The sequence below is a fragment of the Spermophilus citellus genome (genome assembly GCF_964194105.1).
Source record: "Spermophilus citellus genome assembly, chromosome: 4".
NCBI lineage: Eukaryota > Metazoa > Chordata > Mammalia > Rodentia > Sciuridae > Spermophilus > Spermophilus citellus.
The window spans coordinates 31689995-31715204 of record NC_138185.1 but is presented as its reverse complement, the minus strand read 5'-3'; the positions used below and the strand labels follow the sequence as shown (position 1 = coordinate 31715204).

Below are 25210 nucleotides of genomic sequence, written 5' to 3'. Positions count from 1 at the left end.
GCATTACAAGGTACAGAAAACAGAACCCACTCCAGCTAGTTTAAGCAGAATGGGATTTGCTACAAATGAATCAAAATCAAGCAAGGCCTGGGGGAATAAGCTATAAACGGGGGTTCTAGACCAATCCCTCTCCTCATACCATAGAACTAGAGAGAACTAGGGAGCTATGGCTGTCCCACTCCTGTGCCAGGCTTCTCAACCATGGTCAGCAAATCTCTCCCCTTACCCTCAGCAAGCTCAGAGTCAACTGCAGCTGCCTCAGTCAAGAAGATATTGCCACCATTTTTTTAAATTTTCTAATTTTTTAGTTGTAGTTGGACACAGTACCTTTATTTTACTTATTTATTTTTATGTGGTGCTGAGGATCGAACCCAGAGCCTTGCACATGCTAGGTGAGCGCTCTACCACTGAGCCACAACCCCAGCCCCTTGCCACCCCTTTTAACCTCAGAAATCTGCTGTCTCCATTTCCTCCACTCCCAACAAAATGGATGTTCCATGCTCTGCCTGTTTCTTCAGAAGTCATTTTGAGTCTCATACTTATGTCTGGCTGGTGGAACCCAAGTCACATGCCTGTAGCACAATAGAAAGAGCAGCTGGGAAAGGTGTATTCTCAAGGCTAGGCGATCTCTAAATATAGAGAGGTATTCAAAGATATTTGGGCATATGCAAATGATAGCTGTCCAGGAAGAAATACAGTTGAAAAATCCTTTTCACCCTGGTGGAAGGTCATTTCAAAAATGGCACCCAATAAATCATGCCCCTTTATGTTCTTGCCCTTATGTAGTCCTTTCCCACAATGACCCTGATCATTATCACGTGACTTGCTTTGGCCAATGGTGCATCAGCAATGTGATGCAAGCAGAGAGTTGAAAAATGCTTTGTGCAGTGGGGCTGGGGTCTGAATGCTCTAAGACGATCTTGGGATGTCTAGCGATTGGGGCTGACGGTTGACTGGAACTCTACCTCCAGGTAATACCCCAGTCAACAGCCAGCCCCAACTGTCAGACACTCCAGGTTATCTTAGAGCATTCAGCATCAGTTGATCAGCCAGGTGTCTGAAGCGACATGAGTAGCCTCCAGCTAACTGCTCAACTAAGTCTGGCACAAGTTGATACTTTCAAAAATAGTAACTAAGGGATGGGGTATAGTTCAGTTGGTAGAGTGCTTGTCTTTCATGCACAAGGCCCTGGTTCAATCCCCAGCACCACACACACACACACACACACACACACACACACACACATAAAATTAATAACTAAACTTTTAATTTTGAGGTATTAGATTTATGTGCAGTTATAAGAAATAGTAGAAATCCTGTATATCATTTACCAGTTTCCATCAATACCAGTACAAAAAAACTATAGTACAATACCACAATCAGGATATTATCATTGAGACAGACAGATTTTGCTCAGATCTCTCCATTTGACTTGTACTCATTTCTTTAGTTTTTTTTAAGTTTTTTTTTTTAAAGAGAGAGGGAGAGAGAGAGAGAGAGAGAGAGAGAGAGAGAGAGAGAGAGAGAAAGAGAGAGAGAGAGAATTTTTTTTAATATTTTATTTTTTAGTTATCGGCAGACACAACATCTTTGTTTGTATATGGTGCTGAGGATCGAACCTGGGCCGCAGGCATACCAGGCGAGCGCGCTACCTCTGAGCCACATCCCCAGCCCTTGTACTCATTTCTATATATTTAGTTCTGTATTTTTTCTTTAGCTTTTGTTTTGTTTTTGTGGTACTAGGGATTGAACCCAGGGGTGCTCTACCACTGAGCTACATCCCTATCCTTTTTTATTATTTTATTCTGAGATAGCTTTTCCCTAAATTGCTGAGGCTGGACTCAAACTTGAATGAACTCCCAGTTTTCCTGCCTCAGCCTCCAGGGTTGCTGGGATTACAGGCATGCACCACTGTGCCCAGCATTTCTATGCAGTTTTGTCACATGTGTAGGTTCTTATATCCATTACCACACCAAAAAGTGATATTGGTGATTTATAAAGTTTATTTATTCAATTCTTTTAATACTTTTGAAGAATCAGGGTTTTTTTTTTGTTTCATTGATTGTCTACATTATTGTTTCCAGTTTCATTGATTTTTGCTTTTAATTGTATTACTTCCTATTTTCTGCTTACTTTGGATTTATTGTGTTCTTCATTTTCTAATTTCTTTTATGTATGTATGTATGTATTTTATGGTACTGGGGAATGAATCCAGAGATGCTCCACCATTGACTTTCATCCACAGCCCTTCTTGATTTTTTATTTTGAGACAGGATCTTACTAAGTTGCTGAGGCTGGCCTCACACTGGCGATCCTCCTGCCTCAGCCTCTCGAGTCGCTGGGATTACAGGCGTGCACCACTGTGCCCAGCTTTTTCTAATTTCCTGAAGTAGGAACTTAGGTTTTGGATTTGTTTCCGGGTATCTGAAATAAGCATTTACTGTCATGCATTTCCCACTCAATCCTGTCAGCAGTACTTGAAATTTTGTGCTTGACTTGTAGGTTTCGATGTTGTTGCTTATTTTATTAACAAAGGTTCTATATGATTTTCAAATATTTGAAGATATTCCTGATATTCTGTTATTGATTTTCAGTTTGATTCCCTTACTTCTTTAAAAAATCTTGTTGGGATTTGAGGATTTGGCTCATGAAGGCCTTATTTTAAGGGAGATGGTGACTACTCACTGTCATGGATGAGAGGGGCTTCAACTGAGGAGCAGTGGCAGCAGAGGCTGGGGTAGAAAAGGACAAGAAACTACTAAGCATGGAACAAATGGGGCCACCTCACAATTTCACTGCACCCTACTACAAAGGATTTTCAGGCACATTTTGCTTATATACATGTTACACAGTCATTAACATATGAAAGCCCCATGAAGACTGAGACTTAGCAATTAACTTCATAACTATAATTTACAGATAAGGAAACTCAGGCTCAGAGAGGCTGAGTGACTTGCCTGAGGATGCACAGTGACAGAGATGGATCTCTAACCTATGTTGTCTTTGCCTCCAAATTCCAGTGCCTTGTTGTGTCATAGCTATTTCCTGGTTACAGAAGATGGGAACAAAAGGAAGAAGAAACGCTGGAGAGAAGCAAATTTGATTAAATAAAGAGTGTTTTTGAAGGACAGGTGTGTGTGTGCAATTATTATTATTTTTTTAAATAAGAGAGATCTGTAAATACATGATAGGAAAGGGATATGACAAAGGGGAAGGATTAGGCTACAAAAGGGTGGAGTTAGAATGTCACAAATCAGATGCATTATTCCATCCTTACTGCCAAGGATTCTAACCAGAGGATCCAACAATTGCACACCAAATGTTTCCCACACCATCTAGTGAGGCAATGTGGCAAGCATGAATCAGAATCTTAGGGGAACTTGGAAAGGCAACCAGGAAACTTTCAAAGTTTATATATACACAAACTACATTCTCATGAAATAATACAGGGCACTTAAGGCATCGGACAGTAAGCTGCAAATCCTGAAGGAAGCAGAAGAGAAAATAACAGAGGTCAGGGATGCTAAATCTAGTCTTCCGTGAATGTACTACCCACTGGGACAGTGGCTGGAAAGGGTTCAGTTGGGGGATTTGGAGAATTCTTGGATCCGTTGCTGGTAGCACCACTATCTCTGATGCACAGCTCTCAGGGATTAAGAAAAAAAATGAAAAGCAATGAAAGAATAAAGCCAGTAGGTTTCAGACAATCAAAAAGGCCTGCTCTGGTCCCAGGCATAGTTGCCAAGAGAATCATTTATGCTGGAGGGATTGTCATTCGGATTGCCTTAATATATTCTTTTCTCTGAATGTGAACTTGCTCTTGTGAGGACTGAATTCTCAGATACGCAGGGAAGACGATTAGCCAAGCACTGTGAAATGACCTGAGTATGAACAGGAATGGGGAGAGGAAAATGAACATACAAATAGATGGAGTCCAAATGCAGAAGAAAAAAAAAAGCAACAACAAAAAAAGCTAATCTGTCATTTAGTTGGATGCACACAGACCAATGCACATATGAAATTCATCATATCTGCTTCATTTTTCTTCTGTTGAAGGATGTTAAAGTAAATTGCATTAAGGCATTTCACCTTTAAATCTTTCAGTAGATATCTCTAAAGATAAGGATATATTCCTACATTTTGTTTAATAAATGGTTGAGCATCAGCATTTGCTGGACTGGGTTTGCTAAGGCATGGGTGAACATAACAGAGCTCATGTTCCTTCAATGGAGTGGGGGATACAAGGTTTTGGTATAATTAAGTTACAAAGGTGATGCTCATGATGCTGTGGGAGTGTGTAAAAGGGAGACCCCTCCCAGGGGGTCTGGAAAGACCTCTCAGGAAGGAACCCTCCAGGCAGAAGGAACTACATGTGGTATGGCCCTGAGGGGTGAGGAGGGGCAGCATCTTGGATCAGAGAATTAAGTATGGATTCTGAGGCCATCTCTACTACCTATTAGCTCTCCATGTTTCAATTTCCCCACCTCTAAGTGGGCATGTTAACAATGGTGTTTGAAATGATGGCTGACACTTGGCATGCACTCAACCATCCTATCCTAAGTCATGTTGGTTAAGGAAGTGGCCTATGGGCAGAGGATGCCAGTAGCTAAGGGCATCAAAAAACATGGAAGGGATTATGTGACAAGTCAGGTTCTACATTTTTAATTTTTCAGGGGTTTACCTAATTACAAAGGTGATGTCTACTTTCACATTAGAGTACCCACATGTCCACATCTTTGTCAACACTGGATAGGACTGAAGTTTTCAATGTTTGGCCAACCATATGAATTTTAAAACTCTATTTCTTGATGACAGATTGAGTGGCTTTCATAGTTATCAACAGTTTGCCTTTCTTCTTCTATAAAATGCCTGTTCCTTCTCTTAGTTCATTTTTCAATTTGTCCGCTATTTTAATATTTATTTACAGAAGCTCTTCATATGTAATATTGAACTTCTGTTTGTTAATGCCTGTAGCAAAATTTTGTCTCCCAGTCTGGCTCTATCTTTCAGCATTGCTCTTCCTTAAAACAAACAAACAAACAAATAAACCAAAAAACAAAAACAATCAAAAACCCTTTTTTTTTGGTTTGTTTTTACTTTAAGACTTCGTAAATAGAAGACTAAAAAGCAAACACACCTCTACATACTCATCATCTGGACTCAGTACCTTGTGGATATTTTTTTTATATGTGCATCATCTTGTTTCTATTGAACTATTTTATTTTTAACTACTTTATTTATTTGGCATTGGGCAATGAACCCAGGGACTTTTTGCCACTGAGCTACATCCCCAGCCCTTTTTACTTTTTGTTTTGAGAAAATGCCTTTAGTTGCCCAGGCTGGCCTCAAACTTGTGATCCTCCTGCCTTAGCCTCTTGAGTTGCTAGGATCACAAGCATGTGCCACTGCACTGGTAGACTAAAGTATTTTAAGGGAAATTACAGATATTAAGATATTTTATCCTAAATACATCATAAGTATATTTTCTCACAAAACATAATGCCATTATCACAGATTTATAACTTTGAGTCCAAGTTTTTTCATTTTTTTTAATAGTCAAAACTGTCAGTCTTTTCCTCTATTGTTTTGCAGGGCCATCTGTTTTAGGAAGAACTTCTTCATGCAGAAATCATAGAAGTGTTATTCATAGTATCATCTGTAACTTTTATACTATTATTTCTTATACCAAGATCCTTAATCTATCTGCAATTTATTTTGGTATATCATTTGAGATGGATATCTCATCATTTATTGGATACTTAAGTAAGTCATTCTTTATGAGCATTTGAAATGTTATCCTTAACAAATTCTAAATTTCCACAAATATGGCAACTTATCTTCTTCTCTCGCTTAAACTCTTCTAATAATTTCCCATTGCCCTTAGAATAAAATTCAAATTCTCTACCCTGACCTACAGGGCCACTGTCTATGATTCTGAAATTCATCTTGTCCTCTGCAGATTGTGGGACTTCTGTCTAGATGCTTCCAGTTCATTCCAGGGTGTTTCACATTAACTCTACACATGCTGTTCCCTCTGCCTGGATTCCCCAGTCACTTGCTGAGGCTCCTGAGATTCCTGCAGCTCTCACCTTGACTGCCCCTTCTTCAGGTTTCCTCATACCACTCAGTCCAGAGTGCCCACTCCAGCCACCACCACATCATTCTTTATTCTCCCAGAGCACTTCTCACTCTTCAAAATCACCTTGCCTTTGTCTCTAAGTGCCATGAGAGCAGGAAACCTTCTGGGACTGCCTCACTACTATAGTTGCTCAGTCGCAGCTGTGGAATGCATGAGTTGTTAGGGCAAAAAAGATGTGGTTTTATAATTCTGATAGAGGATGCTAAATTGCCCTGAGAAAGGCTAGCCCAATTGGCCTTCCCATTGCTGCTAACCAGAGCACCTGTTTCCCTGAAAATTCTCATGCACTAGATATCTTTCAACTTTTAATTTTTTCCTATTTTTCCAAATATATTCAATTTATTTATTCTTAAATTTATGTATTAATTTTTACCAGTATTAGGGATTGAATCCAGGGGCTCATTACCACTGAGCTACCTCCTCAGTCTTTTTCTTTCTTTCTTTCTTTTTTTTTTTTTTTTTTTTTTTTTTGATGCAAGGTCTTGCTAAGTGCTGAGGGTCTTTCTAAATTGTTGAGCCTGGTCTGAACTTGCAATCTTCCTGCCTCAGCTTCCCCAGTTGCTGGATTATAGGTGTGATTACAGGCATGTACCATCACTCCTGGCTCTTTTCAACTTTTAGTTATTCTCTAAAATATTAAAATTGAGACACAAAACAAAGTGTGTCATTGTTTTCTACATTTCAGTTTTTTACAGTTAAGTGTAATTAGACATGATTTCATATTTATTAAACGTGTGTGTGTGTGTATACATATACACACAGATCATCCCCAACTTACGATGGTTTGACTTAACAATTTTCTAAATTTTTGATGGTGCAAAAGTGAAATGGTATTTAATTCACATTCCATACACATTCATTGGAAACCAAACTTCAATTTTGGAATTTCTGTCTTTTGCAGGACCAACAACATATGATACTCCCTTGAAATGCTGGACAGAGGTAGTTAGTCGCAGCTCCCAACCAACCAAGTGGTCATAAGGGAAAACAATCAGTACTCAACAGTATACTGTGTTGTTAAGTAGGTTAGGTATGATAAATGCATTTCTGACTTCCAGTATTTTCAGCTTAACAATGGATTTATCAGGGCATATTACAAATTAATGGACCTATCAGGCCATATTAAGATCCACTGTAGGGGCTGGGGATGTGGCTCAAGCGGTAGTGCACTCACCTGGCATGCTCGGGGACCGTGGGTTCCATCCTCAGCACCACATACAAATAAAATAAAGATGTTGTGTCTACCGAAAACTAAAAAATAAATATTAAAAAATTCTCTTTCTCTAAAAAAAAAAAAAAAAAAAAAAAAAAAAGATCCACTGTAGGACTGGGGATATAGCTCAGTTGGTACAGTGCTTGCCTCACATGTACAAGGCCCTGGGTTCAATCCCCAGCACCCCCATTTCCACAGCCCCCTCCCCACCACACACAAAAGATCCAGTGTAAATTGAGGAGCATCTCTATAGTTTCTTCTAACTGTTCATATCCTTTGCCATTTTCTTCTTCTTTTTCTAATGCTTTTTAAGAATTCTTTTTGTTGAAGAAAAAGTCTGTTATATGCATTTCAAGTGTTTTTCCTAGTTTTGCTCTTGTTATGGCTTTAAGCATTTTTTTTTTTTTTGCCTGTAGAATTTTATGTTTTTAGGCAGTCAACTTTAGCAAATCTTTCCTGTACAATTTTTAGGCTTTTCCATTCTTAGAAAGATCTTCCCTATGCCAAGATATCCAGATCTCTCCCTACATATATATGTTTTAATCTAGGATTTTTATGATTTTTTTTTTAACTTTGAAATCTTTAACCCATCCAGCATTCATTTTGATATGGGAAGCAAGATGGAGAATCCAGTCTTTTTTTACTCTCCCTTCCCCAAAGTGGGAAACCAATTTCTCTAAGATGATTTGCTAAAAACACTATCTTTTCCTTATAGATTTGAAATGCTCCCCTCATGTTATTAATTTTTGGATTAATTCAGTTTGTTTTAAAAAATTTAAAAACATATTACCCTTCATAGTATCTACAAAAGCATGGATTAGATGTAGTAAGATGCAGCAGTTGTATTTTTTAACATATGGAACTGAACAAATTAACAATTAAATAAACAGCGTCTGTGTGGCACCAAAAGTGACTTCGTGTGCTAACAGCAGTTTGAGGAAATTGGTCAGAGCACTGCTATCAGTTCTCCAAATGAAAACCTCCACTTGGAAGCAGGCCATGGAGCCTGGCTGGTAATCTGATCTGTTGCCTGAGTAGAATGCTGGTTGCCCAGTAGGGCTGACTTTGTGAAAATCACCCAGAGGTTCAGTGATATATGTATTTTTCCAAATGATAATTTCCAAATAATTATCATCTAATGAAATGTTTTCCAAGCTTTAAAAAGCTTTAAAAGTACCGCTGTACTGTTTTGTGCTAATTACTGGTAATACAACCTGTTGCATATGCTCTTAAATACAAAGACAGACTTGGGGGTCCGGTACCTCAGTGCAAGCTTGCAGGCTTAGCAGGGAGAGACTCCAGCTGAGTTCCATCCCCAGCACTGATTACACAGTCAGACTAACAAAAGGAATGATGCTACACAAACTTAAACACCAGTAGAAGTTTTCTTCTTTAGAGATCTGATGTTTCTGCAAGCAGATTCATCCTCACAAAGGTCCTGGTAGGTCTGAAAAGGGCCATAGATGATATCATAGGCCAGGCACAATGTTCGTGGTATGAAAAGATGTCAGTGAATTTATGTGCAAGACGGAATTAGACAATAATGCCAAAGGCCAGAGCCTCAATATTCTTATCTGTTAGTCTTTATTAAAGGTTTACAGAGATAAATGGAAAATTCTATCCTAACCTCCTGGAGATCAAATTAAGGAGCATGATTGCAGGTAATCAAATATCTTACACTGACCTGTCACAAATAATTAGAAGCAAGCAAACATGTCCCATGATGTTTTACCCTAAGGTGATTCTGGCTTTTAGACTTCCACATTCTCTGCTTTTAGAGTCCACCTCTTGCTGGGCACCCTCAGCACTGATAGTCATAAAGATCACACACTTTTAATACTAAAATCTCCCTGTAAAATAGAAGCTGCTGATTCTTAACATGGAGATTCAATTAGTTTTTATTTTTTTGTCCTTTAAAACAGTATAAAATAACCCAGTTTCCTTCTGTTGGTAGCCATGGAGACTAATTGCAAATATTTCAGTGGCTGAATAATTCTAAAAATGACAACAATCTTCAAGGGCATCTATTAATATGCTTCACATTAAAAAACAATAAAGCTAGCAATCTTAAAATTCCACTGCCAGGTTTTCAATAAGTCCCACTGGTTTCACAATTATTTGGGAGCCCATTGATTAGGAGAAAGAGGTAGATGATGCTTGTCAAAGGAAAAGCTCCAGTCTTACTTTCTTGAGTTCCTCTCAAAGGCCTGTTCGTTTCCAATTTTCTACAACATAGGTGTGCTTCCACTGGTGTCTCTGCCCTTCAACTTGGAAGTTTCTTACCTCTGATCTTCCCTGAACTGGAAGCCTCTGAGTATGTATGTCATTGCTAACCTTTAAAAGTCTCCTCTCTCCATCCAAGAGTCCCCAAGAGACCTTCCTGAGATGGTGCATTCACTTTTTTTTTTTTGGTGCTATTTACTTTAATGATATTAATCAGAACAAACTTAAATACTAATACAGCAATAGTCATAAGAACTATTCTTCTACAAATTCTACTTTGAATCTTATAACAATTATTGTTCATCATATTATTGCAAACCAATTGAAAAATATTGCCATGAGATGACATAAAAATGAAGAAGGAAGAGACTATTAATGACTAACCTAATTACACAAGGAAGGAAATCAAAGCTCTTCATCAGTTAGTTACCACTCTTATTAGCTGATTAGTGCATGCATGTATAAAACTGTCAGGTAAGCAAATTGTAATGTGCAAAACTAAGACATTTAGCTATTAAAACTTTCTGTGCTCATCTCTTATGTACAGCTTACATGATGTTTCACAAAAATCAAAATAATAATAAATGTTGGCACTTTCTACCGCAACTTTACAAAAATTTACTTGAAAATACCCTTATACTCAGAATTTAAGAGGCACAGTTTTATACTGCAAATATAGTTGTAATAATAAGTAATTCTTAGGTTTTTTTTGTTGGTTGTTCAAAACATTACATAGTTTTGATATATCATATTTCACACTTTGATTCAAGTGGGTTATGAACTCCCATTTTTACCCCGTATACAGATTGCAGAGTCACATCAGTTACACTTCCACTGATTTACATATTGACATACTCATGTCTGTTGTATTCTGCTGCCTTTCCTATCCTCTACTATCCCCCCTCCCCTCCCCTCCCCTCTTCTCTCTCTACCCCCTCTACTGTAATTCATTTCTCCCCCTTGTATTATTTTTCCCTTTCCCCTCACTTCCTCTTGTATGTAATTTTGTATAACCCTGAGGGTCTCCTTCCATTTCCAAGCAATTTCCCTTCTCTCTCCCTTTCCCTCCCACCTCTCATCCCTGTTTAATGTTAGTCATCTTCTCATGCTCTTCTTCCCTACTCTGTTCTTAGTTACTCTCCTTATATCAAAGAAGACATTTGGCATTTGTTTTTTAGGGATTGGCTAGCTTCACTTAGCATAATCTGCTCTAATGCCATCCATTTCCCTCCAAATTCTATAATTTTGTCATTTTTTAATGCAGAGTAATACTCCATTGTGTATAAATGCCACATTTTTTTTTATCCATTCGTCTATTGAAGGGCATCTAGGTTGCTTCCACAGTCTTGCTATTGTGAATTGTGCTGCTATGAACATCGATGTAGCAGTGTCCCTGTAGCATGCTGTTTTTAGGTCTTTAGGGAATAGACCCATAAGGGGAATAGCTGGGTCAAATGGTGGTTCCATTCCCAGCTTTCCAAGAAGTCTCCAAACTGCTTTCCAAATTGGCTGCACCAATTTGCAGTCCCACCAACAATGTACAAGTGTACCCTTTTCCCCACATCCTCGCCAGCACTTGTTGTTGTTTGACTTCCTAATGGCTGCCAATCTTACTGGAGTGAGATGGTATCTTAGGGTGGTTTTGATTTGCATTTCTCTGACTGCTAGAGATGGTGAGCATTTTTTCATGTACTTATTGATTGATTGTATGTCCTCCTCTGAGAAGAGTCTGTTTAGGTCCTTGGCCCATTTGTTGATTGGGTTATTGTTATCTTATTGTCTAATTTTTTGAGTTCTTTATATACTCTGGATATTAGGGCTCTATCTGAAGTGTGAGGAGCAAAGATTTGTTCCCAAGATGTAGGCTCCCTATTTACCTCTCTTATTGTTTCTTTTGCTGAGAAAAAAACTTTTTAGTTTGAGCAAGTCCCATTTGTTGATTCTAGATATTAACTCTTGTGCTATGGGTGTCCTATTGAGGAATTTGGAGCCCGACCCCACAGTATGTAGGTCGTAGCCAACTTTTTCTTCTATCAGATGCCTTGTCTCTGATTTGATATCAAGCTCTTTGATCCATTTTGAGTTTTGTGCATGGCGAGAGAAAGGGATTCAGTTTCATTTTGTTGCATAGTGCATTCACTTTTAATGTACACTTTTAGGCTGTCCTATTTGCATAATCTGCTTTCTGGAAAGCTTTTTGGAGCCTTATGCCAATTAAATTTCACCTCAAGTTTCTCAAAATCTAATTGTAGCAGGTTGCCAGCTTTTGTTGCTTCCCAAAACAAATGATATAAACCTTTCTGTTAAGGTAATTTGCTTGAAGAACTGTCAAGGCAGGGATTAGTATGAGGCTTCCAATTATACTTCCAGAGAGCTCTGTGCCAGGTGATGTAATTCTACCAATGGAGTCTGAAACCAGCCTCCAGGACACGACCTGCAGAGCAGAGCATCTGCTAGTGCAAGCCTGCAAGGGCTATTTAAAGAGCTCCAGGCCTGGAGGACAGGGGCAGGGTGTCAATGAAACCCCGTTCTGGGCAAGTGTTTGTAATGGAGCTCAAGGTGTTGGAGTGGAGGCAAGGACAGGAAAGGGTGAGGGCAGGGGACTGTTCAGAGGATGACAGAGGATGCTGGTGGCAGACAGGCAGAAGAAAAAATAACAAGAGGAAGGATGACCCTCCACCTGGGCAAAGGATTCCTGTTCTCTTCAAGCACAAACTGACAAGCCCACATGGTGTCAGGCTAGAAGATCATAACTGCACTTATACATATTTTGGTGGGTGTTTATTTCTTCTCACCTTTCGCATTGCAATAGGATGGAGAAAAAAAATTTTTTTTTAAATTTGTGAATTTTAGTTGTTATCTTAGATGGTCCAAATTTTCCTTCCACATTCCTCATTATAAAATGGAAATTCTGGATCTTGGAGAAGAGTCAAGGCTAGTGTGGCATACTTTTTAGAACCATATTTAAAGGCTGGGCAGGGTGGCATATGCCAGTAATCACAGCAACTCAGGAGGCAGAGGCAGGAGGATTACAAGTTCAAAGCCAGCCTCAGTAACTTATAGAGGTCCCAAGCAACTTAGTGAGACCCTATCTCTAAATAAGACATAAAAAGGGCTGAGGATGTGGCCCAGTGGTTAAGCACCCTTAGGTTCAATCCCTGATACCAAACACAGACAACCAAAAAACACCAAATTTAAATCCCTATATTATTTCAGGACTTATGATCTCAAGCATGTGGTCTCCATCTTACAACTTGGTTTAATTCTTATACTTGATTCAGTATAGAGCTTTGTCCCTTCACGAAACTTACCCCACTAAAGCCTGTTCTCTTAGGTTGGACTCTCCCAGGGGTAGACCGTGAGCCAGGGATTCTGATATAAGAGGTGTATTAAGGAAAGGCTCTCAGAGACACCTGTAGGTAGATGGCAGGAAGAAGATGGGGAAAGGGTAAAGCAGAGCAAGGCTGTGATGTCCTGCAGAGTCTCAGTCTTGGCCTGATCCTAGGAAGAGAGAACTCTGGAGCATAGATTGAGGCAAGGAAGCCAGGCTTCTGACTCCTAACCCTGCCAGTCAGCCTTGGCCAGGGTGAATGGGAGGTGGCATGGGAGGTAGGTTTCTTCACAGGGGCTGACTGACTTCAGGACAGATTGCAGGTGCCAGTGTGTGACTGCAAAGCATTTAGCTGCGGACTGGGCACACACAGCTGTCAAGAGACCCCAAAGGACCCAGGGGTGGGGTGGTGTTGGGGGCGGGGGGGGGGCAGGGGGAGGTACCAACAGCACTGCCACAGTGCTGTACCTACGCTGCTGCCTGTTCTCACTGGCAGCACCAGTTATGGATCTTTTATCACATTCTGCTGCAACAGGAAATGAATAATATCTTTTGAAAGTCCTGGAATGGGCTTTTCACTATCTAGAGAAGCACTCGCTTCCCCCAGTGGGTAGAAGTGTGCGTCCCTGGAATGCTTCTGTAAGACTGAGCAGCCATCCCGGTTGAAGATGACCCGGGCCATCTGGAAACAGCGGAGGGCATACTTTTGGCTCTCCTGGCCCCCCAGTTCAGTGATTTTCTGAGACAGGCAATGGCCGACAGATGCAGAGAGTGGATTCCCAGAGACTGGCTGCAGATGGCCAAACACTTCATAGAATCTATCCAGGGATTTCCGAAGTTCATCCTCCTCCTCTGTGGTCTCTGATTGGCCTTTCATAGAAATGTCAAACCAGATGTTCTCAGAAGTCCAGGAGTCTTTTTGTTCAGTATTTGGATTACTGCTGTCTGCAAGACAAAATACATTCCAATAATCAAGCATACAATTAAAAATATTGGAAAGCAAGCCAAGAGCAGATGATGTCTTTTTTCAGTTCAACACACAACTGCTCCTAGGGAACTAGCAATGGCAGAATCAGCTGATTTCAGAATCTGTTCTCACCAGACTCAGCCCTTGCCACCTACTTGCTCATCATAACAGCACCTTACTTGCATGTATCAGGGTCTTAACCTGGGGTTGCTGCATGGCAACGCAGGTGGTTGTGAATCTGGATGGGAAAAAAATCGTTTTTATTTTTATTAACCACTACCTGAAGTTAAGCATCGCCTTCCATGATGAATGTAGGCAACAAACCACAATATTAACAGCAATCTTTATGGCTCTGTCACCAAGAGATCACAGCTATTTTCATATCACACTGTAATGTGTAAAAGATGCTTTGAAATATTTATGCCTATCATTATGCTACAGACTGTTTGTGTTCCCACCAAATTCATGTGTTGAAGCCCCAACCCCTCATGGGATTGTATTCAGAAAGGACTTTTAGGAGGTACTTAAGATTCAATGAAATCCTTAACGATGGGGTTCTAATTCAATGGTATTGGTGGACTTATAAGAAGAGGAAGAGGTGGAGGAAGAGAGAAGAACAAAGAGACCAGGGAAAGACCATATGAGCACACAGTGAGAAAGTGGCCTTATGCAAGCCAGGAGAAGAGTGCTTGCCAGAAACCAACCATGCTGGCATCCTGATCTTAGACTTCCAGCCTCTGGTACTATTAGTTATGGTATTTTTCTATGTCAATCTAAGAAGATCAAGACACACTACTTTGAAATTATCATTTTACATTCATGAATGGATGAATGGATAAAGAAAATGTGTATGTATACATAATGGAGTTTTATTTAACCATAAAGAAAAATGAAATTATGTCATTTGCAGGAAAATGGATGGAACTAGAAACCATTATATAGCGAAATAAGCCAAACTCAGAAGATCAAGGGTCATATGTTTTCTCTCATATGCGGAAGCTAGAGAGAAAAAAGGAAAAGAAAGTATGTGGGGGAATGGCAGAGTGGATTTCATAGAAAGGGATCAGGGAAAGGGAGGAGGGAAGGGAAAAGGAAAATACTGGGAAATGATATTGGCCAAATTATATTCTTATATCGTGTGCATGTATAAATGTGTAGCAACCAATGTCACCACTATGTACAACTGTAATACACCAGTTTAAAAAAATGGAAGTATTAAAGCATTTTTAGAAAGAAAAAAAGAAGAAAGAAATTATCACAGTTATTATACCTGATACTAGATTTTATGGTTTATGCATTAATTAAAAAGCATACATTCATTACAATAGCATATATTTGTTTTAAAAATACTCCAGTGTTTTTTTCTTAGTAATCCTATATTCAGTATTTTACTTTATGTATTTAAAAATATTATTCTGTGAAAGGGTTAATAGGCTTCAGCAGACACTAAAGGGACCCATGGCACAAACACTGTGAAGCCACCTGATTAAACAGTTCTTAGCATTTACACAAATTCAGACATTTTCTTTCTTGATGTCCTATAATAATTCTACAAACTATTTCTAAATTAAAATCACCACCTTCATGTGTTTTCAAAGGCAGAGTAAAAAATAAACTGAGTCATTTAACCACAGACAATAAGAAATCAGAACTGAAGCCAAATCTTAGTCCTTTCTGAACCTCTCAGACCACTCGGATTCTTGATATAGGGATCTCTTAGGTATTTTGAAACACAGGGCTTTCTTTCCTATTAATGAGTTCAAGAAAAGATTTGTACAAATAATTAATCTGAATTATTTAGTTTGTAGAATTCCTTATATATCTGTTTTATTCTATAACATTTTATACTTTGAATCAATATGTTTTCCCTTTTGTACACGGATAAAAGCTTTCATAAATCATTAGCTTTGAAAGTTCCCTGCTTCTGCTAACTTAATTAACAGCTATGATTAAAATATTTGCATTGATTAATGATAAAGGAAAGTGCTTGCTGCAGTGGGTGGAGCTTTAGAAAAGGGAGGGTTTGGGATTTTGCCCTAGTTTTGCCAACAGTTAGATACGTCGCCTTAGCCACGACATTCAACCTTTCTGGTCTTCAGTATTCTCACCTTCAAAGCAAAGTTTTACTAAATCAACTCTCTCTTTTCTAGAATGTCTATGGTATTATAAGGATGAGAGAAGTAGATTATACAAAAAGAATGTGGATACATGTCCTGAGACACACACACATGAACAAGCATTTATCTATCCAATACACATTTATAGAAAGCAAATACTAAGGCAATTAATCATTGTGAGTTGCTGCAATATATAGCAAAGGTTGGTGATGTGGTTTGAATCCGGACTGACATACTTCTAGACATCAAACTGAAAATTAAACACAAGATATACAAAGATACATAACAATGTGATGACATTAACTGGAACAGTGTGAATTCAATGGAGAAATGCAGTATAAAGTAAGGATTAGCATGTAACAGAAGGCCACTTGCAAACTTATCCTGAAAGAACCAAAAATCAGAGATCACAGAAACAGAGGAGCAGGGCCAACAAAGACGAAGTTGCAAAAAGAAACAAAAACTACTTATAACTGGTTCGAGTTCATCTCCTTTACCAGCTGACCATGTTCCCAGCATCCTGAGATAGCCTGGCGGCAGGAGAGCAAGAATTCAGAGGGGCCAGACAAGGTAGTGTGACCAACGACAGAAACCAAGTTTTTAAAAGAATTCACTAGTAAGGGATGGTATGCCCACCATACTAGTTCCCAGAAAGCCTAAAACCATGTTGTGTGCTCCTCAATCATGGAAGGAAAGGAGAGAAGAAGAGGAGAAGGAGAAAGAGGAAGAAGCAGCTAAAGAAACTTCCCTGGACTCTGCTAGGCCCAGAGCTTCTACCCAGTTCTCCTGTCTGTTTCTCCCAACAACCCCATTGCTGAACTGATGTGTCCTGGGTGGATGGAAGGAGAGGGAGGCAGGTACTGGCCTCTTGCTGGACCTGATGTCAGAAAAACAGCAATAGCTTATATTTTCAGAAGTGCCAAGTTCATGAAAATCAAGGAAATACTAAGCAACTGCCCAAGACTGCAAGAGTCTAAAAAGAGACATGAAAACTCAAAGCAACAGGTGATTCTGAACTGGATCCTTTTACTATAAAGTACTTTATTGGAACAACTGAAGCACTGTGAATGGGGCTGGTGGATTAGGTGGTAGGAAGGTATCACTGCTAATTTCCTGATGTTGATATTTCAATTTCATTATGTCCAAGAGTGTCCTTGTTTGTAGAATAATCAGGAGTGAGAGATATCAGGTTAGCAATTTACTTTCAAATAATTCACAAAAAAGTTATCTGTATTGTATTTGCAAATTTTCTATGAGTTTGAGGTTGTTTTTAACAAAATTTTTTAAATTTGGAAGGATAATTGTGAAAACTTCTTTGTTGTTCTACTTTAAAATTAAACAAACAAGTGAATGGAAAAAGCCTAGGGACATGGCTAAAAAGCACTTGCCTAACAAATGGTATTGCTATTAATGAACCAAGAAGGAAGGAGGATGAGGGTCCACATGGCAGTAATAGGTGTCCCTTGCCACCTTCTTCCCCACAGATGATCTGGCTTTAGGTAGGAAGGTAAGAGGAAGGGGGCTGAGAAGGGTCTAAGAATAGGGAGATCCTCAGGAACTCTGGGGAATTTGGAGAATTCTTGAAATCTGCCCACCCATGGTAGTCACATATACAGAACACTCCAAATAGCCCAGCATGTCCTGGTAAGTAATTGGTCAACATACTTTCATATACAAGATGTCAAATATTCACCAGAGTTTCATTTTTAGGTTTAATTTTATTTTAACTTCTGAAACCCAGTGTCTACAAAAAAAGCCTCAAAACTAGCCTGCCTCCTGAATTTTTCATAAAAATGTCAAGCAGAATGAGACCCATCTTCAAAGAAACAGCCTTCCCCTTTCAAAAGAACAACGACATATTGTTTGAGTCATTTACTGTGTCAGATCTTTCCAACTGCCTCCAGTCCATTTTGGTCTTTGATTTCCTTTAAAATGTGCTTTACTACAGCTACAAAGCCTTCTCTCTAGTCATGTTGCTGTTGTGGTCTTTCTGATGTCACTGTTTCTTTGCCAAAATTGAAGCTTATCACCTATCCCTTCCTGATTCCTTTATGTCAGGAAAAGGTGGATCTTCCATAACCTGGTCAGTTCCTGCTCAGTGGTCCATCCTCCCAGCTGTGTTCTAATCCCATCTTTTCTACATGCTGGTATGCTGCAAATTTTCAGGGCTCTCAATGGTGACAGAAAACCACTTTAGGGAGAGTCTGGGGAAGTTTGGGTGTTAGTGATTGCAAAGTGCTGCTTTGTATTGAGTGAAGGGGCTCAAGGATATAAACATCCTGCAGTGCACAGGTCAGTCCCACACAACAGAGAAGTGTTCATCCCCAGAATGCCAATAATGTCCCTACCTCTATTTACTCCTACCCTGAAGAGGAACATTGACACAAAAGACAGATTTTTGGAAAGAGAGAAAGTGCATGCTGAATCCTACTGCACTGTAACAGACTGACTTGGCCTTGAGCTCCCAAGGAAGCTTTGCCATTGCTCCTCCTCTGCTGCACAACACCCCTTGGTCCCCATTCACATTATGTCTTCTTCCCTTCTTTGATCTTGAGATGGCTTTTTCTTCTTTCTTTCTTAGCAAGGACCCCATTCCCAATGATTGGCATTACCTAAATTAGATGAAACTTCCCTTTCTACTTCGACATGCTTTCCATCATGAGCAAGATTTCTTTAGAAAACTATAAGAAGAAAAGGAGGTTATCAAGACTTGATACCACAATGTCTTTGCATGTATTGTTTCAAGGTAACCCATTTACCAGAGTGTCCATTTGTTAAATTTTCTCTTGGAAGTGTGGAGAAGAACATATAGATGTTTGAGATTCTTTTAAAAGAAAAAAATATTTTATAGCTTTAGGAATTACCAATGATAATTTGAATTCACTAATTCAAGACAATCATTTAGCACAGTTGTATACTGTGAGGGATGTCATTGCCTTCAGAAGCCCCAATGTCTAATTGGGGAATTCTTCCAGAGAAACTTCCATGGCTACATCTGTGGTTGATAAATGCACAGCAGGATTTTATCTCTGTAAAACACTTTAGCCTTCAACTTTAACAAGTTTCTACTAAATACATTTGATATTTAGAATTTTGTCTCCACACATCTTTATCAATAGCCATCCTTTCCCCCATTTCTTTTACTAGCAACAGCTTGTTAGGAGGATCTGTAGTTTCAAGGTTGTACAGAAATGAAAGAATCTAAGACTCAATATAAAAATCTGGGGAAGCATGAGGATCCAGGAAAAGAAGGACTATGTGGCTTCTAAGTCTGTTTCTACGCTGCTCGATGGGAATCTACCCATTTCAGGGTGCTACCTGGCACAATCCCCAGTTCCCAGGCCTGGATGCCTTGGTTTTTCTGATGGAGGCTTCCTGGGTTTTGTGTGGCTCTAAAAGGAAGTCTGGGCATAAGAACAAGATGAATAGGGGTGTGGGGTGCACTTCCTGAAAGTCAAGTCATTTATTATTACACTTTGATACACCACTTATCTTTGGGGACAGATGTTAAACTTCAGAAGCCTCACATTGCCCTGGACAACAGTAGGGGCTATGGCCCACAGATCAGGGGCTCTGCTCTGCTACACTACATCTGCCTGCTCTGGTCTTTGCTTTCTTTTCCTTCATACCCTTTTCTGTTCCTCTTATTTCTGCTACCCTACTCCATACTCTAGGGAGGAAAGAATCATAGAATGAACACAATTAAGTGATACCTTAAGTCTAGCCCTGTAAGCCTGCATGAATGTCTGACTGGCACTCGCACCTCTGACTGCATTACCACTTTGAGAAACCCGGCTTCTTTCCTGACCCTTGAATGCATTAAGCAAGCTCCCCTTCAGAACCTTTGCATTTGCAGTTCCTCTTCATGCAACATGCTTTCTTCATATGTTTGCATGATTGGTTCCCTTATCTCCTTTAGGTTTCTTTTCAGATGTGAATTTTTCAGTAAATTTTCAGTATCAGTCATAATAGGCTAAGTTATACTGTATAACAAATAAGCACCAAATCTCAGGTGCTTATTTGTGAAATAACAAAGGAATACTTATCACAACCTATAGAAATGTATCACACCACAAGAATACACATATACAAATAGACCTATTCACCTTACCTTTAACCTAGAAACCAGTCTGATGGAGCAGCAGTTAGCACACTAACTGCTCAGTGACTGTGTGTAACAGAGCTAAAAGAGCACGTGGAAGCAGGCAGTGAGTGAGGAAGCCCTATTCACATTCCAGTGATCAATGTGCAGTCATATGGCCAAACCTGATTTAAAAGGATGAGCATGAAAAATTATCCTATAGGGAGAGAATACTGGTGAAGAGCAATTCAGTCTATCATACCTTCTCTGAGCATACTATTTAAAATTTCATTTCCCATTTTTATAATAGCCCAAAGGTGAAAGGAATCATGTTCCCATGATAAAGTTTGGTATATGCATACAATGGAATAACATTCAGCCTTAAAAAGGAAGATACTCCCGACGCATACTTACATGGATAAATATTGAGGACATCATGTTAAGTGAAACAGACCAGCTGTAAAAAGATAAATATTGCATGTTTCTACTCTGATGAGTTACTTAGAGGAATCAATTCATAGAGACAGAAAGTACAGTGGTGGTTACCATGGGCTAGGTGGGAGGAAAATGGAGAGTTGTTATTTAATGGGTATAGTTTCAGTTTTGAGAGCTGAAAAGAGCTCTGGAGAGTGTTATTACGTTCACATTGCTGTCCACCAAAGGGCATGTTTAAAAATGGCTAAGATGGTCAATTTCTTGTTACACATATTTTACCACAATATCTAGTAACTGCATTTTTCTTGCTTCCCTAAGTCAGGCTATCCCCTTCCTGCCTTATATTTGTTGATTTTCTATTTTTCCCTATTCAAGGTTTTTTTTTTTTTTTTTTAAAAAAAACTCTCTTGTTTCTTGTTACCTGCTATATCATATCCTGAGGGCCTAACATGGGTGCCTGGTACATGGTAAATACTCAGTTCATTAAAATATTTTTCCTTTTAGTTGATGAGTTCCATTTTCAAAGACATAATTGACTTTGGGCATACAAAGACCTATCTATTTTATATTTATTAATCCAGAGGCCCCCCCCCACTAATACATTTGTGGAATGAATAAGCAAGTGAATGAAATTAAGGTTAACAAAATTCTAAAGGAGACATGTAAGCAGAAAAAGTATAAGCAGTTGAATTTCTACTCCCAACATACCTACAATTCAAGGACACTTCCTAAAGATTGGCAAAATATAAGGAAAAATATGAAACACTTAACAATAGGAAATGATAGAATTCCACACAGTATAATAAAGTGTGATCTGAAAATATACACATCTCTGTGCTATGCAATACACTAGCTACTAACAACATGCTACTAATGGGCACTTGCAGAGCAGTTAGTCTGAATGGAGATGCAAGTATAAAATCATATCAGATCTTAAAGACTTAATATGAAAAAATATATAGCTCAATAATTTAAAAATACTGTGATGTAATGTTTGATGTATTGAGTTAAATAAATAAATGAATTTTATGTTTTTAAATGTGGCTACTAGAATTTTTTTCTTTTCTTTTCTTTTTTTTTTTTTTTGTGTGTGTGTGTATGTGGTGTGGGGGATCGAACCCAGGGTCTTGGGCATGCCAAGCAAGCACTCTACCAATTGAGCTATATCTCTAGCCCTAGAAATTTTTAAATGACATCAGATTACATTTCTGTTGGATAATGGTTGGTCTACCCATTCTTTACAGTTGTGATTTAAGAAGAAGTTGGCTCCATAGTTATCTTTCCTGAAGGCTTCTGTTGATGCTCTTGGAAATCAGGTGACATTCTAAGGCAGCCTGGATAAAGATTTGCAGTATCATTGTATTAGTCTGTTTTACGTTAGTATAATGAAATACCTGAGGCTACGTAACCTTATAAATAGGTTTATTTACCTCACAGTTCTGGAGTTAAAAGGGCTCACATCAGATGATGGCCTTCTTGCTGGCAGAGGTCCAAGTTGGTTCAGGGAATCACACAGAAAGAGCCAAGAAGAGCCAGTGAACATCTCTCATGTATATGACTCTCTTCTGTTCTCCCTCCCTCTTCTCATAAAGCCATCAGTATTCAATCATGAGGGCTCCTCCCTGATGACCTTGCCTAATCCTAATCACCTCTTAAAGGCCTCACCTCTAAACACCACAGATGGATTTAGATTCTACCCTTTTAACCCACAAAAGAAACTGAATCTCAACACACAAAACCCTTGGAGGACAAACTCAAAAACCATTCAAACCATAGCAAATGTGTTGTCTTATCTGCTAGGGAAGCATGAGATGTCCACACCCAGGTGGTCAGTGCTGTGTTGTCCTCCTCTGCTAGCTGCCCCTGCAGAACACTCCTACAAGGAAATGAGGCCCAGCTTTCTAAAGTGGCTCAGATGTCTCTGTCTTTCAGACTCAATAATTACAGACCATCTACCACTGGAGGCACAGAGTTTGGCCCAGTGATGGCTGCTAATGTCCAGGATGAACAGGTAATACTGGGATGGAAAGATGAGTCATTTTCAGAGGAAGGAAAGCCATGCCAGTTGGGGGAAGGCCAGAAGCAAGGTGTAGAGAGAAAGATGTCCAAGAGCCTCATATGCATGGTCTGATGAGGGCAGAGAATTCTTACAAGACAGGAGAAGCCAGGTTAGGCTCTAAAGACTCATGTGCCAGGCAGAGAGGCCAGGCAAGCACTTTTGATAACCAGCCAGCTTCAGGTATTCCCTACTGTGAAAGCATGTTATTATTAAAGTGACCAGTACTCTCTAGGTTTCTGGGAGGTTTATCCAGGACATTCCTGGTTTATGCCTATTGACTCAATTAGTTATTAATAGTGCCCTCTTTCACTCTGGCAAGGGCCCCAGATTACATTATTCATAACGTATGTACAAGCATCGTGACATATTGATGGGCAGATACAGCTGGGTTAACAGTGCCACATTCTTACCCCATATCCTATGTCATGGGATGGGGCAGGGGGTTGAGATTGAAGCTGGAATAATCCCAGTCCATGTGTAAATATATAACGTGTACAGATTTTACTTTCTGATAAATCTTGGGTTTGTTCTACTATTCCAACACAATCTTCCTTTTCTTTTTCCTCTTTTCATAAAATATATTATGAATTTTATGATTTTAAATGTGGTATTTATTTTCATAACTGGTATTTCTTCTATTCCCTTGCTGTCCGAGAACCTGGTTACTGCCAGTAAGTGAAGGACCCATTCACTCTACCCATCTGTCCCTCAAAGGTTTCTTCTTTCTCGTTTTATCTGTCCCCCCATACCCTGCCACTCTCTACAGTGCAAAAATAGCAGCATTGGCACTCTAAGGCACCTTATATTCTTTCTTACTAATAATAAAATTAATGATCCAAACATCAATACATTTAAGCTTGCTTTTTCCTGATAGCAACCCTACCAAGCACAGCTTACACCTTTTAGAATTTGCAACTGTTCCTTTAAAGGACAAAAACCACATACTCACAAAGAGAGGGTTGTGGATATCAAGATAATTTAATCCAAATTAACACTTCAAAAGGATGGATGCTTTTGTCAGGTGCTTTTGAAGCCAGTCTCTGTCTGTACTTGTTTACATCTGAAAGCTAAAAGTGGATGAATCACCCAGAGGGAAATGGCATATGCTGTTACCCTTCATCCTAATGACAAACAGATGCAATGCACAGAGGATAGGGTCCTCTCAGAGGACACTGTTGAGGAATAAAATGAATGCTGGAAAAAACCAGAGACATGTGTGGGCAAGTAAAGACCCTTCAAATCAGGTGCCAGGGCCATTTAGTGATGTCAATGGTCTGAGTAATAAGTTATTTTACTTTTGCAAATTTTATATTTTCTTAAGAAATTAAGATGTTTTTCTTTCCCATATTTTTGCTGGCACATTATAATCATACACAATGGTAGGATTCTTTGTTACATATTTGTATATTCACATAATATAACAATATAATTTGGTCAATATTGTTCCCCAGTAAGAAATTAAAATGTTCTAAAAATTATGGAGAACTAACAAGCTCACACTTCCCCAAACTGACAATTTACATAATGTCACATTCGCTTCAAATCTTTTTCTCATTAAGTATTTCAATTAAAGTTGATTGCTCTCTCATGGATATGAATGTTTCCTTCCAGTCCATTTTTATCTATCTATCTATCTATCTATCTATCTATCTATCTATCAGCCATACAGAACTGCTTTATGTATGGTGCTTATTTTAATTTTACTTTCAATATACAAAGTTTTGCATCTTACTTTAAAGCTTTTTACTTTCCATATGCAAAGTTTTGCATCCTGCTTTTGATACACAAACCTTTACTTCCAACTTTGTAATTTTTTATTTCTAGCCATTGTTGACAGATACGAACCTGCTTTATGCTATTCTAATATAGAAACATACTATTATTTTTCATCCATTCTCTTGCTGATGGACACGTAGGTTGATTCTGATTTTTCATAATCACAAACAAAGCCTCAGTGAGCTTCCTGACACATACTTCTTTGGGCAACTTGCAAGACTTTCTCTGGAAATACATCCAGAAATGGAATTACTGAGTCAAGGGGAATATGCATTTCAGTTTTACTAGACCCTGCCAAACTGCTCTCCAAAGTGGTTGTAGCAATTACACTCCCACCAGCAGTGTCTGGGTTTTCCTGTTTCTCCACATCTTTGCCAAACCCTGATATTGTCAGACATTTCAAATTGTATCACCTTATTTGCTTTGCATTTTCCTGATTACTACTATGGTTGAGCTGCTTTTGGCACACTTATGGGCCCTTTCAATTTCCTATTCTGTGAACTGCTTATTCATATTTTTTAACCATTTTATATTGTTTTTTTTGTTCCCTCTCTCTTTGTATCCTCTTTCTAATAGCATACAAAATGAATTATTAAGAAGACATTTTTTGTCTAATTTTTATTTGATTAATTTCATAAATAGATTACTCCAGTCTCTTATAAGGAAGTGGATAAAAAGAATGTGAGAAATAAAGACTTCTGAGAAAATACAAGTTTTTATTTTAATGACAAATCTCAAGCAATATATCACTCACAGTGTCAGCTTATTACCACCAAAAGATGAGGATATTGTGTTTCAGCTCCATTTAATAAAAAAGTCATGTACCAAGCTGGATCCAAGGCTGGGAAAACATCTGGCTCAACAAGGTC

At 38.9% G+C, this 25210-nt stretch overlaps 1 protein-coding gene across 5 annotated transcripts in view; it reads right to left on the bottom strand.

Moving 5' to 3' along the window:
• The window catches only part of SHLD1 (shieldin complex subunit 1), a 121747-nt gene that overhangs the window by 18568 nt on the left and 77969 nt on the right, over positions 1 to 25210 (bottom strand). For 2 of the 5 annotated variants that reach the window (XM_081288655.1, XM_081288656.1), the window contains exon 3: positions 10728 to 13851. The exons of 1 other annotated variant lie outside the window; for it this stretch is intronic. In XM_081288655.1, coding sequence (XP_081144781.1) covers positions 13409 to 13851 — 443 coding nt within the window. In that variant the 3' untranslated portion in view covers positions 10728 to 13408. Of the gene's footprint in view, positions 1 to 10727; positions 13852 to 25210 lie in introns of those variants that run through there. 2 more of the 5 variants (XM_081288654.1, XM_081288658.1) reach the window with 2 other exon arrangements.